This window comes from Dama dama, chromosome 18 (genome assembly GCF_033118175.1).
Source record: "Dama dama isolate Ldn47 chromosome 18, ASM3311817v1, whole genome shotgun sequence".
NCBI lineage: Eukaryota > Metazoa > Chordata > Mammalia > Artiodactyla > Cervidae > Dama > Dama dama.
The window spans coordinates 21,595,694-21,610,726 of NC_083698.1; the positions used below are offsets into that span (position 1 = coordinate 21,595,694).

Below are 15,033 nucleotides of genomic sequence, written 5' to 3' on the forward strand. Positions count from 1 at the left end.
CAAACACTGAGCTTATTTTCAGCTACAGCTTATGTTAATAAAAGCATTGTTCAACATAACACTGGAAAAATGGAGGAATGAAACTGACAAAGAATACAACAGAATTTAATTTAATGAAAGTATTAATAAAGTGAGATTAAGTAGGGTCAATCAGCTTAAATTGTTTAGCACTGGACATGTTCTCAAAGTTTTTATGGGTTAAGTATGAAAAAGGCTGTGCTTCCCTGGTGGATCAGATGTTAAAGAATCTGCCTGCAATGCAGGAGACCTCGGTTTGATCCCTGGGTCTGGAAGATACCTTGGATAAGGAAATAGCAACACACCCTAGTATTCTTGCCTGGAGAATTACATGGACAGAGAAGCCTGGCAGGCTACAGTAAACTGGGTTGCAAAGAGTTTGACATGACTGAGCAACTAACATACACATGAAAAAGGCTGGTATCAATCAGTCTTCTAGCCAAGTAAAAACAGAAAGAGAGAGGCAATATATCTATTTTGAGAATCATACGTGAAGTTCAGTATTAATTCACAAAGGTGAAGAATTCCAAATTGTTGTTCTCCATTTAACAGATATCTATGCCCTACTTGTTTGTATTTATCTGTGCTCGAGCTTGTTAAATAATGATTCATAACTATAAATAGCATTCCTGAACTCAGTAAGATTATATTTTTTTAAAAAAGATCAACTTACTAATAAGCAAACAAAAGCTTGCTCTGGAAAAGAATGATGCTACTTTGCTTCTATTATTTTGATTTAAAGCCTATAATCACTCTAGGCTAAGAAATCAAATGAAAACATAATTGGTATTTATCTTCCATTTAATGATATGATGTTATCATAATAACTGAATCTATCTAAAAAGCCATTTTTACAAATTTAAGATCACATGAAGAAAAGCAGTATCTAAAAAGTCATTTTTACAAATTTAGAGTCATATGAAGACAATATTTGTAAGAATGTGTTCCATCTAAAACTCTGCTCTTACTCCCTTACTCTTCACAGCATTTTTTCTTGCAATAGTTTCCAGAATTTTGTTTGAGGGATTGATTATTGCCAGAAAAAACTGCAAAGGAGATGAAAATAAAGTATTTTTTTTTAAATGCCCTTAGAAGTCCTACATTTGTACATGTTATATTTTCCAAGATTTGCAAATACACTTATAAAAATTAAACTTCAAGTCAGTAGATTCCAGTGAAATTAAGTGAACCAAATGATTACTAGTCGAATAAAGTAACTTCTTTGCCAAATGTTAAGCATGGTGATAATTAGTATAATTACAGGAAGGCCTCAGACACTGGGCAGATATAACTTGGTATCTGGGGTATAAGAACCCACAAGGTAGGGTTCTTAGTGTAAAGTGTTAGTCGCTCAGTCATGCCTGACTCTTGGAGAACCTGTGGACCATAGCCCACCAGGCTGCTCTGTCCATGGGATTCTCCAGGCAAGAATAGCGGAATGAGTTGTCATACCCTTCTCCAGGAGATCCTCCCGACTCAGGGGTCAAACCCGTGTCTCTTCTGCCTCCAGCACTGGCAGGGGGGTTCTTTACCACTAGTGCCACCTCCAGCTGTTTTCTTCAAGTTCTGATGAATCTGAAGCACACAGCTTTAAGCAACTTGCTCAAAGTCAGACACCTGACGAGAAATAATTCACACCACTTCAGAGTGTGTGTCTTTATTAGTAAACTCTATCAAATGGCACTCCCATTGTCCTAACTGTTCATCTTGAGCATCCTGCAGTGCCCCCTTAACACCCCACTTTCACCAAAGCCCCCACCCAATCCATGGGCAAGCTGCATCAGCCTATCCCTGAAAATGTCAGTGTGTCCACTTGTTTTACTAGCATGACCACTGCCCTAGCCTGGTCTTTTCATCCTCTAATTTCAATGGTAATCCAAGTTCTGGTCTCTAAAACTATGCTTCCTCACATCTCCACATTTTCTTAGCATTTTTATGTCCCCAAATGAACTTATTTTGAAAACGTAAATGTCATTGTGTCACTCCGCTTTTGAAACTCTTCCAAAGTTTTGCTGTGTGCTTCAATAACATAAATTTGTTTACCATGACCACTAAGACCTACATAACCTGCTCCTACTTATCTCTCCAACATCATACTATTCCCACCCCTCTCCTGAGGCCATACCTCCCATCACCCCACAACCTCTTAGAGTTACATCATCACTCTTCCTTCATTCCTTTCAATACAGAGTGCTCTTTCTTTTTCTGCGTATTCTAAACCTAGCTTACATGTTACTTCCTAAAGGACATCTCCTTGACTATATAGCTGAATAGTTTCCCTCTGGGCCTTGCTGTGCTAAAACGCCTCAGTCATGTTCGACTCTTTGCAACCCTATGGACTGTAGCCCACCAGGCTCTTCTGTCCATGGCATTCTCCAAGCAAGAATACTGAAGTGAGTTGCCATGCCTTCCTCCAAGGGAGTTTCCCTCTATTCTTCTCTAAAAATATATTCTGATTCTTTTATAATCTTGACCTTATTTTGTAATTATATATTTCATTATTCACTGATCTATTGTCTGGATACTCAGTGAAAATATAATTCTCAAAAAGTAAAAGCCCTTTATTTCTCATTCACTATTTAGCACCTTGAACACTGCCAACATATTCCAGATACTCACAAAGAGTTCATCATCAATATACACTCTAACAAATACTATAATCCACCTGTCTCTGTCCACTGACAATAATATCTTGAAAACTGTTTTATAAGGAAATAATTAGAGGATACTCTGGAACTTCTATACTCAATTTTGAGATTTAAGTCATTTGCCAGTTTGGAACCAAATAAAGTTGTTAATTTTCAAATACCAAAAATACTTTTGAGAAGAATATATAAGAAGCCACATGAATGAGTATCTTCTTTTTAATCAATATACAAATATTAACACTGGAATATATGAGCATCTCATAAGCAGTGGTTCATTCTTTCTATCTATCTATCTTTAGATTCTATACAATTTAACCCATCATTTTATAATATTCTGTTATTGTTATATCCTTAATGAAAATCACAAATATATCATATACCATGTTTTTAACTTGGTTTCGAATTCTGTCATATACACAAGTACATATACACATCGTTGAGTCCATAAGTTAGCCAGGTACAAATGGAGCAATTGTTCAGAAATTTTTCTGTGAATCAAATTACTTAGGGAGTTTGCTTAAAAAGGAAATCACCTGTGCAGTTTCATCCCTAGAGATTCCAATACAACATATATGAGGTGAGGTCAGTCCACTGTATCTTTAGCAAGCTCCCCAAGGGTCTCTAATTTACACTGTCTTAGTAGACACTTTTCAAACTTCACTGGGTTTAGATGCTAAAAATATTTAGGATTAAGTTCTTGCTTCTTTAGCAAATATGGTTTTCTTTTCTTTGATATCTTCAGGTAAGGTTAGCCTATTAATGATATTTCAAATTGTTTTAAGCTCTCATCTCGAAATAGTCTCCATTTTCTCATCTGCTCCATCTACAATATTCCATTTTTGAGTTCCTTCAGTATGTCAAGTGACTTCCTATCTCTAGGGCTTTAAGCCTGATGTTTCTTCTGCCTGTCAAGTCCACCTTCAATACTATATGGCTCTGTCATTATTCACCTATTAGAGTACTCCCTATTTGGGGCTTTTCTCTTAGCTCAGATGGTAAAGAATCTGCCTGCAATGCAGGAAACCTGGGTTTGACATGGAACAACAGACTGGTTCCAAATCAGGAAGGAAGTACGTCAAATCTATATATTGTCACCCTGCTCACTGAACTTATATGCAGAGTAAATCATGCAAAATGCAGGGCTAGATAAAGCACAAACTAGAATCAAGATTTTAGGGAGAAATAGCAATAACCTTAGATACGCAGAAGACACCACCCTGATGGCAGAAAGCAAAGAACTAAAGAGCCTCTTGATGAAAGTGAAAGAGGAGAGTGAAAAAGTTGGCTTAAAACTCATCATTCAGGAAACTAAGATCATGGCATCCAGTCCCATCACTTCATGGCAAATAGGTGGGGAAACAATGGAAATAGAGAGAGACTTTAATTTTTTTGGGCTCCAAAATCACTGCAGATGGTGACTGCAGCCGTGAAATTAAAAGACGCTTACTTCTTGGAAGAAAAGCCATGACCAACCTATAGACAGCATATTAAAAAGCAGAGACATTACTTTGCTGACAAAGGTCCATCTAGTCAAAGCTATGATTTTTCTATTAGTCATGTATGGATGTGAGAGTTGGACTATAAAAAAAGCTGAGCACCAAAGAATTGATGCTTTTGAACTATGGTGATGGAGAAGACTCTTGAGAGAGTCCCTTGGACTGCAAGGAGATCAAACCAGTCAATCCTAAAGGAAATCAGTCCTGAATATTCATTGAAAGGACTGATTTTGAAGCTGAAGCTCCAATACTTTGGCCACCTAATGCGAAGAACTGACTCATTGGAAAAGACCCAGACGCTGGGAAATAAGGCGGGAGGAGAAAGGAAGGACAGAGGATGAGATGGTTGGATGGCATCACCAATGCGATGGACATGAGTCTGAGTAGGCTCCAGGAGTTGGTGATGGACAGGAAAGCCTGGCTGTGCTGTAGTCCATGGGGTCACAGAGAGTCGGACACGACTGAGTGACTGAACTTATTTGGGGCTTCTCTCTTGGCTCAGACCATAAAGAATCTGCCTACAGTGCAGGAAACCTGGGCTCGATTCCTGGGTTGAGAAGATCCCTTGGAGAAGGAAATGGCAAGCCACTCCAGTATTCTTGCCTGGGAATCCCATGGACAGAGAAACCTGGTGAGCTACAGTCCATGGGGTCGCAAGAGTGGGACACGACTTAGCGACTAAACCACCACCACCCCTCAAGTTCTCCCTATTTTACCTTGTCAGTTCCTAGGTAAGGTCATTCATTATGCTGATTATTATCTTGCTTGTCAGTAAGAAGTCTCAAAATTTACATATGACTTCATATTCCACTAGAATTTAAGGCCCTGTATAAAGCAGATCTTCTGTTCTTTCTATTCTTAACTGTCTATTCCAAGTGCAGAACATACCACGCAGTGCCAAGTGAGTCTGAGAAAATTGGTTTCATCTTGTACTCATTCCTGGACAAGTTGTTCTTTCACCTTTCAACATTTTTCCTTTGTTTATTATTCTTTCACACAAGTCAGAGATTAAAAATATGAACATTATTTTAAATTTAACCTATGCTTACCTCATTTCTTAAGTTGGAAACCCAAAAACCAGAGAGAGAGAAAGTTAGATGCTTGCCCTCCCATCTAGTGTATAATTAGCAATCACATAACTCTTGGTCCACCCTTTGTTTCTCTACCCCAGACTATTGTTCAAAATTATATTACATATCTCACAGCATTACATTTGCTAAAAGCACATGAAAGCTGTCATGCAGTGAAGAAATGCTAAATTTAGTTTTTTGAAAGAGGGTGCTCTCCACTATATTACTGTTTTTTAAGACTTTTTGTTGTTGGTGGTTTTTCATATATATTTACCTCCTCCCCATCGCAGGCATCTTGCTAGATCATTGCCGGTCCCGAGAGGCAGAATAGCTACTGGAGGATGCTTGACTACATTAGCCTTTTCTGTATAATTGAAAAATTGAAAGAAAAAAAGTTGATCACTGACTGAACAACATTTGAAAAAAAACAAAACACAGCTTGGCATGGAAGACGTTCTACACGGTACTGAGAAAAAGTCACATTTTATAGATATATACAATTATAAATTATGATTAACTTATATGTATTTGTAGCAATTTATAAAAGCAAGGAAATACCATAATTCACAGAGTGACAGGAATTTTTAAGACTTACATGTGAGGAAAGATTTTTAAATATGTGACTTTAGTTAAAAATTTTAGCACGCCGTTGAAATGCTCAAGGGTGCAGGTATATGCAACACAAGGATATCACTAAAGTGGAAAAGTAGGTTCTTTAGAAAAGTCCTTTGGCAACATTGAGTCTAGGTATACTTTAAGAAAAATATAGTTTGAAAACAGTGGAATTCTAAAAGTTAGTGAAATGCTAACAATGGTTGTGCTGCTCTGTGTCAGAGTCAACAACAGAAGACATTACCAGGTTTTGTTTGAGATTCAAGTTTATATAACATAGTGTTTGGGTTCAGAAAAGATCATATCACTGAAATTCCACATGCTTTTGTTTGAGCCACTGAAGACATCTCACAAACATATATTACTTTATTTTTCTCCCTTCTCAGCCTCTCAGAGTAAGCATATGTGGGTAATTATGTAGGGATGTGCCATAGAATACTACCAAAGGCTTAGATTTTAGGGGCTACTGAAAACCAATCATTCCTACCGTCTTCACTAAAATTCTTACAAGTCCTCAGACACTGTTCAAGGGACTCCTTAATTTTGGCAGTTCTTGAACTCTGGTTTTGTACTTAAAATATCAGTACTACTGACTTTGTTTATTGGAGGGCCAAAGAATACAATTTTCACTTTTCTTTTTCAAAATTAAAAAAAAAAAAAGTTTAGTAGGTTAAAATTGTTAGGTGCTTACCAAAAGGGTGTTGACAATATGTATTCAGTTGTAATCTGAATATTTTTGAGGTATGAAAAGGTCGAATATTCTCAACTGCATTGACTGAATAAAACTTAGCTTCAATACATATAGATAATAAAACTTCTTTTGAATCAAGTCTTTCCTTTTTATGAAAGGATCTATTTTTAACAAAGAATTCGCCAGTACAGATCTGGAAGTATCTGTGAAAATCGCTCAGTTGTGTGCAGCGCTTTGCAACCCCATGGACTATACAGTCCATGGAATTCTCCAGACCAGAATACTGGAGTGGGAAGCTGTTCCCTTCTCCAGGGGATCTTCCCAACTTAGGGATCGAACCCAGGTCTCCTGCATTACAAGTGGATTCTTTACCAGCTGACCCACCAAGGAAGTAGGTTTATTAAATTCCATGAAAAAAAATGAATGAGAACACAAGCACATCTAGTTATTTGTAAATTATTTTGACTGTTAAAAATCTGAAATACAGAATAAATTAAGCCAGCAACATTCCAGATGTCTAATTGTATCACTGTGTATTTTATTTAATAAAGATATGGATGTGTTAAACAAATGAAATACACAGAACTTAAGGTTTCCACTCTCACCCAAGCCACATTAAATACGTGTCGTCTTTACCTATGCAGTCCAAAATCCACCCTACAGTTCCATCTCCACCGCAGGCTAACACTCGGAAATCAGGAACATCACGGAAAAAGTTTAACCTGAAAAATAAGCATGTTACAGCACATGATTGATGTTTCAAAATTAGGACATTTTAATTTTTGTATATTTAGCATTTCATCTAATGAAAGATTTAGGTTTTGTAAACCTAAACTACAATGGGTTTACAAAGGGTTTTGTAAACCCTTATCTACAATGAAGTTCTAAAATAGAAGTATCAACATGTCCTAATTTAAATGTTATCATTATAAATTCTATATTCCATAATAAATATATTTTTCTTTTAACAACTCTAAAGTAAAAAAATAAAATGAATAAATTATAATAATTTTCATTAAAGTACAATCCCATATGTGATATGCAGTTTACCTAGACTATACAGATTACCTAGACATATGTATACAATTTTGTTTTATTTACTGATTTTTATTGACCAACAATTCTCTCTTGAACAATTATATAAATGTGACTAATAGCTCAGTAAAAAATGTCTTTGAGAGTTTTCTGCCTTCTCCCTTACTGGGACAAATTGATCAGGCCGCATCTGAGGTTTTAGTCAACTGTTTTCAGTGTTTCCTTCTGACTTTGAATCTGCGAATAGAAGCCAGGCTTCCTCCACTCTTTTGACTTCCTAGGCAGTGTTTACCACCCAGGAACACACAAAAATGTCTGGGTTGATTGTGGTAAATGCTCACCACTTCTGCTGCTACTGCATGTAGCATGCTTATTAATGCAGCCTACCTTGGGGAGAACCACAAAGACAAATAATGCATCTAGTTATACAATCATACATGCCTATTTTCTTGAAAAAAAAAAAATTGAAACAGGACAGAATATCTGGGAATGTGTCTCTTCACTTTTCTAGCCCTGGTGGTAACAATATAATACAGCTGGTTCTTCCTATCTGCAGGTTCTGCATCTGTGGATTCAACCAACTAGGAATTGAAAATCTTTAAAAATAAAATCCAGAAAGTTTCAAAAAGTGAAACTTGAATTTGGTGAACCACAACTTATTACACAGCATGTATATTGTATTTTACAACTATATACATAGCATTTCCATTTTATTAGGTATTATAAGTAGCCTAAAGTTCATTTAAGTGTATGCCAACAAATGCCAGTTTATATAAGGGACTTAAAGCTCCTGTGGATTTTGGTATCTGAAGAGTCCTGGAACCAATCACCTGTGGATATCAAGGGAAGACTGTATGCAGTCATCTAAGAAAATTTTAAGATTACATATATAAATGTACACATCAATTTTATCACTCTGGGGCTTCCCTGGTGGCTCGGATAGTAGAGAATCTCCCTGCAGTGCAGGAGACACAGGTTCAATCTCTGTGTAGGGAAGGTCCCCTGGAGAAGGGAATGGCAACCCAACTCCAGTACTCTTGCCTAGAGAATTCCATGGACAGAGGAGCCTGGCCGGTTACAGTCCACGGGGGTCACAAAGAGTCTGACACGACAGAGCGACTGACAAAATATAACATTCTATGATTAAAAATACTGTCATTTCCTGTACTTTTAAAGTATTTTTAGTGTTTCACTGCCACAAAGTAACAGGTATTGTAGTTAATATTGTTTGAATACATTTATTTGAACAAGTGTATCAGTTTTGAAAGCTAATCTTCTAGAAGGGAAATATTCCATTACAACAACACATTACCCTCTGGATGGTTCCCACTACAGAACATGTATGTGTCCATTTCCTTGAAACTCCAAAACACTACTTATAAACAACTTTATATATTTCTTCAATAAGGAAAAAAAAATACCCTGGTGGATTATCATAAAATCATTCCCCTGTTTACTACTTGATTGAACATATTTTTGTAGGCTCACAGACCTGTGACCTCCTTTGTAAACTGCACCATCAAAGCACTGTATCTCTTTCCCATGAGTTGTATTTTATTCTTATAAACACTAGACATTATTAGTAATATTTTCATTCAAATTAGCATCATTAAAATTTTGGTTAATGTAATACAAAATGTGTAAATACAATAGTAATGTAAACAAATCAACTGAACCACCCCTATCTAGTAACAGGAAGCACAGATACGTAGAACACAAAATTGTCCTGTATTTCGTTGTGTATTATATTGTGGACATTTACCTTTTGTTAGACACGTTGCAAAATTTTCTTCCAGGTTATCACTGGGTTAGTTTGCTTAGATTATATAAGCACTACAATGTACCAGTTGTCCACCCCAGAGAGTAGACCATTTCTAAGAACTTACATATCCTTCTGTGTTCCTTCCCCATAGGAGCCTCGTCCATTGTTAACAAAGGTGGGCATTATTCTGAATTTCAGGTTATAATGTACATGCCATAAACAACACATTGTTTATATTTTGCTTTTTCTTTACAGCATTGTTATTAAGATTCATCCATGTAGTAGCTGAATTTCCATCCATGAGTAGTTGAAGTTATTTTATACCTACTGCTGTGTTCAATACCATTTCTATGATTATGCTTTTTAAAATCCATGCCATTATATATTTGGAATATTTTATATTCTTATAAAAATCCATCTTTGGAAATACTTTCTAATGCACATGGATGGTGATCACTCTTGCAATTTGACAAGATATTACCAATGGTATCCTATAGTAGTTATAGCAATGCATGTACTTACCGGAATATGAGAAAAAGTGTGCTGAGCCCATCTGCTCTAATACTTGTAATGTCACTTTTTTTTTAATTTCATGTGTTTCCTCATATGTGCAATGTCTTCCCCATCTTTACTCCTTATTTGTTGCTGATTTGTAAAAATTCTTTACTTTTTCTTAATTTTAATCCTTGAGAGGATTTTTGTTTGTTTGTTTGTTTAGTTTGTGGTTTTTTGCAAATACCTCGTACAGGATGAAAGTTTCTTCTTTTACTTTCCTAAATGTGTACTTTAACAAACAAGATTTTAGTTTTAATGTACTGAAGTTTATCCATCTTTTGATAAATGGCTAGCACTTTAGCTTGTTTTGTGTAACAAAATAGTTGTTTCCTCAGTGGTCAGAAGAGAACACATTTACTCTCTTAAAATTTCAGTTTTATTTTTGACAAAGAAATTGTCTGTGGTGATGTGAGACAGGATGGTATGAAATATTAGCATAGATGAGAATATATATTATACATAAAGTATTCACAATATTCTACACTGGTTGTGTCAAAAAGGGACCCCTTTCTTTTCCCTTCTTCAGTTCCTTTCTTCTTCCTCCACCCTCCCTCTTTCTCTATTTCTCCCTTTCTCACTTCCTTTCTTCCTTCCTTTAAGCTTTTGTGTGACAATTTCCATCTATAAATCCACCTTTTCATGTTTTGGATAACTCAACTTTCTATCACACAGATCCATCATAAATCAAATTTCCACATGTGGGTATTTTTCTTTTAGACTCTATTCTATTTTATTCATGAATGTGTCCATCTCTGCACCAGTACCACACTATTATAATACAGCTTTATAGTTAGTGTATATCTCATTAAGCATGAAAAATTTTAGCTATTCTTTTTTGCTTTTCTATATACATATTGAATTTAATTTCTCATATTCCATAAAAGTAACAATAAAGACACAAAAAAATCATTATTTTTTAAAAACTGGAGTTACATGAATCCTATGTATGATGTTATTTATTTCCTTATCCATGGATCTAGGATGTTTCAATTTACTCTTTAACACCCTTAAATTTTCAAAATTTTTTGCTTGCAAGTCTTTGTTACATTTATTCTTGGTTGGTTTTTTCTATTGCCTATATTTTATTTGTAGACTTATTTTGATTTTTATATAAACAACTGTATCATGTGCTAATGACAATGGTAACATTACTGATCTTCAGTCCTTATAATTGGTATTTCTCTCCCTGTCTTATTGTGCTGGCCATGGATGGCGTCAATAGTTTGATGAATTAGAGCATTCATACAGAATATACATATCTTGTCCCTGAACTTAAATGGAATACTTTCAGAATTTCCCCACTTAGGATGATGTCTGTTGTAGGCATTCTCTTCTTTTCTTTTTTGAGTGACATCTTAGATAAGGTTAATAAAATTTTCTTCAATTCTTTTATATAGAAGGAATTTTTCTTGTAATTCAATGTTAATATTCTCTGTACCTTGTGAAATACTGATATGATTCACTTAATTGGTAACATGGGATTATACATTTACATATTTATGCATCACTAAACCATTCTTACTATACTTTCATGTGCTCAAATTGACACTATTTATTAACATTTTTATAGAGAACTGGGTTTGGTTTGCTAACATTTTATTTACAACTTTTCATGTATATTCATGGACACAACAGATTTAATATATTATTCTTCATACCACATCTAATTTTTTATCAAATTATTTCATCTCATAAAACCCCTTGCAGAATATGCCCTAATTTTGGAGTATCTGTATATTAAAATGTTAGCACTTGCAAATCAACTATCCAATTTCTGGTGAGTCTTTGATATTTCTTAATTAAGAGGTATTAAATATTATAATTCCTTTAATAATTATTGAAAGAGGTAATATTTTCTAATTCTTCCTAAATTAGTTTATACCAACTATATTTCTGTATTAATTTGTCTGTCTCCTACGTTTTCAAAGATCTTGTCAGTAAAGTCTATAAAAACTTTTCAAATATGCCAGTATCTGAAATGTTTACCATAACTGTTTCAAGTAAAAGCCTAATCACCCATATGACTCACCATTGCTCTTCTATTCCAGATGATGTTTCATCTGTTATTCATTCTTGTTTTCTTTAAAATAGTCATCTTTGGTTCTTTTGCAACATCCTACCCCCAAACATAAACCACGTGTGACCGTCAGATCAGCTTACTCTCTGTAAACTGATTGCTAAATGGATTGAAAAACTAACCTGTCTATCTTCTTATTCCACTCCATCCATGCAGTTTTCCCTAGAGATTAATTAGTTACTTATTTCATTCATTCCTTGAATATCATATGTGTGTTAGTCTCTCAGTCATATCTGACTCTTTGTGATCCCAAGGACATTGGCCTGCCAGTCTCCTCTGTCCATGGGATTCTCCAGGAAAAGAATACTCGAGTGGGTTTAATTCCCTTCTCCAGGGCCTTGAATAAGTAGCCTTAGGTGAGCTTCAGTTTTGTATCTTTAAAATGGAATTAATACCCCCTGCTTTACTTGCCTGTTTTGTGGTATAAACAAAGGATGTATATAAATTTCATTGTATTATAAGCCATGCTCTATAGAGACACCCAAGACAGACAGGTCATGTGGAGAGTTCTGATAAAACATGGTGCACTGGAGAATGGAGTGGCAAACCACTTAGCATTTTTGCCTTGAGAGCCCCATGAACAGCATGAAAAGGCAAAAAGATAGGACACCGAAAGATGAGCCCTCCAGCTTGGCAGATGTACAAGATGCTACTGGAGAAGAGCAGAGAAGTAATTCCAGAAGGAATGAAGAGGCTGAGCCAAAGTGGAAATAACACCCAGTTGTGGATGCGTCTGGTGGTGAAGGTAAAGTCTGATGCTGTAAAGAACAATATTGCATAGAAACCTGGAATGTTAGGTCCCTGAAAGCAAGGTAAACTTTTGAAAGGGGTCAGACAGGAGATGGCAAGAGTGAACATCAACATTTTAGAAATCAGTGAACTAAAATGGACGGGAATGCGTGAATTTAATTCAGATGACCATTACATCTACTATTTTGGACAAATCTTAGAAGAAATGAAGTAGCCCTCATAGTCAACAAAAGAGTACAAAATGGAGTACTTGGGTGCAGTCTCAAAAACAAAAGAATGATCTCAGTTCATTTCCAAGACAAACCATTCAATATCACAGTAATTCAAGTCTATGTCCCAAACACTAATGCCAAAGAAGCTGAAGTTGAATGGTTCTGTGAAGACCTACAAGACCTTCTAGAACTAACACCCAAAAAAGATGTCCGTTTCATTATAGGGGACTGGAATGCAACAGTAGGAAGTCAAGACATACCTGGAGTAAGAGGCAAGTTTGGCTCTGGAGTACAAAATGAAGTAGGGCAAAGGATAACAGAATTTTGCCAAGAGAATGAACTGCTCGTAACAAATACTCTCTTCCAATACAAGGTATGACTCTACACATGGACATCACCAGATGGTCAATGCCAATATCAGATTGACTATCTTCTTTGCAGCCTAAGATGGAGAAGCTCTATATAGTCAGCAAAAACAAGACCAGGAGCTGACTGTGGTTCAGATCATGAACTCTTTATTTCAAAATTCAGATAAATTTGAAGAAAGTAGGGAAAACCACTAGCCCATTCAGGTATGACCTAAATCAAATCCCTTATGATTATACAGTGGAAGTGACAAACAGATTCAAGGGATTAGATCTTAAAGTGTGCCTGAAAAACTAGGGATGGAGGTTTGTAACATGGTACTGGAGGTGGTGATCAAATTATGCTCCAAAAAGAAATGTAAAAAGGCAAAATGGTTGTCTGAGAAGACCTTACAAATAGCCTTGAAAAGAAAAGAGAAAGGCAAAGGAGAAAAGGAACAGTATGCCCATCTGAATGCAGAGTTCCAAAGAATAGCAAGGAGAGATAAGAAAGCCTTCTCAAGTGGACAGTGAGGAGAAATAGAGGAAAACAATAGAATGCAAAAGACTGGAGATCTCTTCAAGAAAATTACAGACACCAAGAGAATATTTCATGCAAAATGGGCTTGATAAAGGATAAAAAGAGTATGACTAACAGAAGCAAAAGAGATTAAGAAGAGGTGGCAAAAATATACAGGAGAATTGTACAAAAAAGGTCTTAATGACACAGATAACCAGGATGGAGTGGTCACTCACCTAGAATCAGACATCCTAGAGGGTGAAGTGAAGTGGGCCTGAGGAAGTATTACTAAGAACAAAGCTAATGAAGGTCCCATTCCAGTTGAGCTATTTAAAATCCTAAAACATGATGCTGTTAAACTGCTTCACTCAATATGCAGCAACTCTGGAAATCTCAGCAGTGGTCACAACTGGAAAAGGTCAGCTTTCATTCGACTCCCAAAGAATGTCAATACCAAAGAACATCAAACTACTACACAGTTGCACTTATTTCACATGCTAACAAGGTAATGCTCAAAATCCTTCAATCTGGGCCTCAACAGTATGTGAACCGAGAACTTCCAAATGTACAAGTTGCATTTAGAATAGGCAGAGGAACCAGAGATCAAATTGCCAACATCTACTGGATCATAGAAAAAGGAAGGGAATTTCAGAAAAACATGTATTTCTGTTTCATGGACCACACAAAAGCCTTTGACTGTGTAGATCACAACAAACTGTGGAAAATTCTTAAAGAGATGGGAATACCAGACCACCTTACCTACATCCTGAGAAACTTATATGCAGGTCAAGAAGCAACAGTTAGAACTGGACATGGAAGAATGGACTGGTTCAAAATTGGGAAAGGAGTACGTTAAGGCTGTATACTGTCATCCTGCTTATTTAACTTCTATGTAGAGTGCATCTTGTGAAATGCTGGGCTAGATGAAGCTCAAGGTGGAATCAAGATTGCAGGGAGAAATATCAATAACCTCAGATATGCAGATGGCACGTTCTTAATGGCAGAAAGCAAAGAGGAACTAAAGATCCTCTTGATGAAAGGAAAAGAGGAGAGTAAAAAAGCTGGCTTAAATCTCAACATTCAGAAACCTAAGATCAAGGTATCTGGTCCCATCACTTCATGGCAAATAGATGGGGAAACAATGGAAACAGTAACAGACTTTATTTTCTTGGACTCCCAAATCACTGCAGATGGTGACTGTATCCATAAAATTAAGACACTTGATCCTTAGAAGAACTATGAT

At 36.0% G+C, this 15,033-nt stretch overlaps 1 protein-coding gene across 1 annotated transcript in view; it reads right to left on the reverse strand.

Moving 5' to 3' along the window:
• The window catches only part of DGKB (diacylglycerol kinase beta), an 820,417-nt gene that overhangs the window by 471,112 nt on the left and 334,272 nt on the right, over window positions 1-15,033 (reverse strand). Inside the window, exons 18-19 of the mRNA XM_061165003.1 lie at window positions 7,172-7,257; window positions 5,507-5,596 (exon numbers count right to left, since the gene is read on the reverse strand). Coding sequence (XP_061020986.1) covers window positions 5,507-5,596; window positions 7,172-7,257 — 176 coding nt within the window. The remainder of the gene's footprint in view (window positions 1-5,506; window positions 5,597-7,171; window positions 7,258-15,033) is intronic.